Here is a 2333-nt window from a genome sequence, read left to right as displayed (position 1 = left end):
GCGCTCGGCCGTGCCGGCGTTGAGGTCCACCACGTAGTAGAACGGCCGCCGCCCCGCGGCCACCACGCACCCGCCGCCCGCCGCAAACGCGGCGCGCTGCACGGGGCAGTCCGCCAGGTGGACTGCCTGCGCCAGGGGGTTGCGCAGGCCGTCGATGGCGAAGAGGCGCAGCTTCTTGTCAAAGCCGGCCGTGAGCAGCAGCTGCCCGCCGGGGTGGAACTCCACAGACCGCACGACCGCGTCGGCCGGCGCCGCCGCGTTGGCGTCCTTCAGCTGCGACAGCTCGATCGCGCCGGGCGCCAGCGGGCCCGACGCCGCGGCGGCGCGCCCGGCGAGCAGGCCGCCGGCGCCGCGCAGCAGCCGCTCCGCCGCGCCGTCCTCCGCGTCCTCCCCCTCGTCCGACGCGCCCGACTCCCCTGCGCCGCCGCCGCGCCCCCGCCCGCGCTCGCGCTCCTGCTGCCGCCGCCGCCGCCGCTCTGACGGCAGCGCCGCCCAGCCCGCGCCGCCGTGCAGCGCCGCGTGCTGGCGCCGCAGCGCAGCCTCGTATGCGGTGCCGGACACCTCGCCCTGCCCCTTGTCGGCGCGCAGCTTCCTCAGCCGCGCCCGGGCGCTGATGTCAACGCGCACCTCGCGGTCAGACGGGTCGGCCCACACGGGCACACGCGGCCGCGCGCTGCCAGGGCCCGGGCCCGCGGCGCCCGCGTCCCCCTCTCCATCATCGGAGCCACTCGCTGCCGCGTCGGGGCCGCGCAGGGCCGCGCGCCGCGGCGGCTCGCTGTCGCTGTCGTCGCTGCCCGCTGTCGCGTCGCTGTCGCCTCCGGCCTCGTCGCTGCTGCCGCCGCCGCCCCCCCGTGCAGCCGCCCCCAAAGCCCCTTCCCGCTGCTCGTCCCCGTCCTCGCTGACGACGCCCCCGCCGGCCGCGGCGAGCGCCGCCGCGCGCCGCTGCGCGCGAGTCTGTCGCGGCAGGCCTAGGCCCGGCGGCGGCTCCGCCCCCCGGCGGTCCTCCACGAACAGCAGCGGCTCCCCATTGCCGCCGTCCCCAACCTGCGCGCGACGGAAAGCGAGATCAAGATCAGGTTGTGGCGACAAGGCGGGCGCGATGGCGTGGGGGGGGGGGGGTCCTGCGAACGCCGCGCTTCACGACATCAGGGGCGTCCTGCAGCAAGGGCGGGCCCAGAACCGGCTCACAACACGACGACGTTGTGTCGCTGCAGGTGCAACGGGCACCAGCCTCCCCCCACACACACACACGTAGTCGCTGATGCAGGCACGCAGGTTGTGTGAGCCAGCTGCATGTGCAATGACGCACGTGCATGACGCTGTTGTATGCCCCAAACTCCTATGCACACATACACAAGCTCGCAAGAAGGAGCGCGCGCGCACACACACACACAAACACACGCAATCTCTGCACTCCAAATGACCCGCGCAGGGTATGGCGCCTGCCTGTCGGATGAGGTCTGCAATGTCCAACTCGTCGTCGTCGCTGCCGGCGCCAAACGAACCATAGGCCGCGCGCCCCTCACGTCGCGGCGCTGCACTGCTGCCACCAAATAAGAAGTCCTCCAGCTCGGCAACCTGATCGTGTGTGGGGCGTCGCGCACAGGGTTGCGGGTGTGCTGCGGAACGGCAAAGTGCAGCAGCGGCGGGCAGCGGCGGCTGGCGGGTGCGAGAGCAGGAAAGCCGCAGCTGCGCAAGGCAGTGCGCAGGTTGCGGCTTGACATGCGTGACGCATGTTTCACTTACATGTTGCTTTTCCTCTGCTGCGATGTCGAGTTTCGGCCGCTTAGCTTTGCTGCGCCCCATGTTTGCTGTTGTACTCCCTTCAGATGCAGTGTACTATGATGTGACAAATATAATGTGTGTTTATATAACAACGCGCAACGTGTGGTTGGGCCGGCTGCTTCATGCTGAAAGCTCGACCTTGACTCACCATCGCTGCCGTCCCCCCCCCCCCCGCAGCACCCACACACCATCAAGTGACAGTTTTTTGCTCTGAAAATCAGATCATACAAGAGCAATCACCGAAGTCACCGAAGAAGTATGGATGAACTCCGTCGTAGCATGCATGCAGTTACAAAAATGCGATCACCTTGGGGGCCACCACCGCAGACATCGCGCATGGCAGATGTGGCAAGCATGCTCAAAGCGAGTGCGGTATCCCTGCTCGTACCCGTTGACCAGGACTTGCATCACAGAATTACCTGAGCGCGATGGCGGGGCGATCAGAGCGGCAGAGGGATCTGAGCTTGGGCCACAGCAAGGTGTCATCAGGTGGCAAAGGCTCACAGCGTATTTGAGTTGTACATGAGTCAGAATGCGGGGGCCGCAAG

At 68.4% G+C, this 2333-nt stretch overlaps 1 protein-coding gene across 1 annotated transcript; it reads right to left on the bottom strand.

Moving 5' to 3' along the window:
- Window positions 1-269: 269 nt before the first annotated feature.
- MNEG_16388 (hypothetical protein) lies at window positions 270-1578 on the bottom strand (the record flags this gene model as incomplete). The annotated part of the gene is made up of 3 exons (XM_014035142.1): window positions 270-273; window positions 314-1044; window positions 1402-1578. Coding segments are annotated over 3 exons (912 nt in total), but the record flags the coding sequence as incomplete, so codon positions are not given.
- Window positions 1579-2333: the final 755 nt, after the last annotated feature.

This window comes from Monoraphidium neglectum, assembly GCF_000611645.1.
Source record: "Monoraphidium neglectum strain SAG 48.87 unplaced genomic scaffold scaffold06313, whole genome shotgun sequence".
NCBI classification, from domain to species: Eukaryota; Viridiplantae; Chlorophyta; class Chlorophyceae; order Sphaeropleales; family Selenastraceae; genus Monoraphidium; species Monoraphidium neglectum.
The sequence above is the reverse complement of the archived record's forward strand: the minus strand, read 5'-3'. Positions and strand labels throughout refer to the sequence as shown.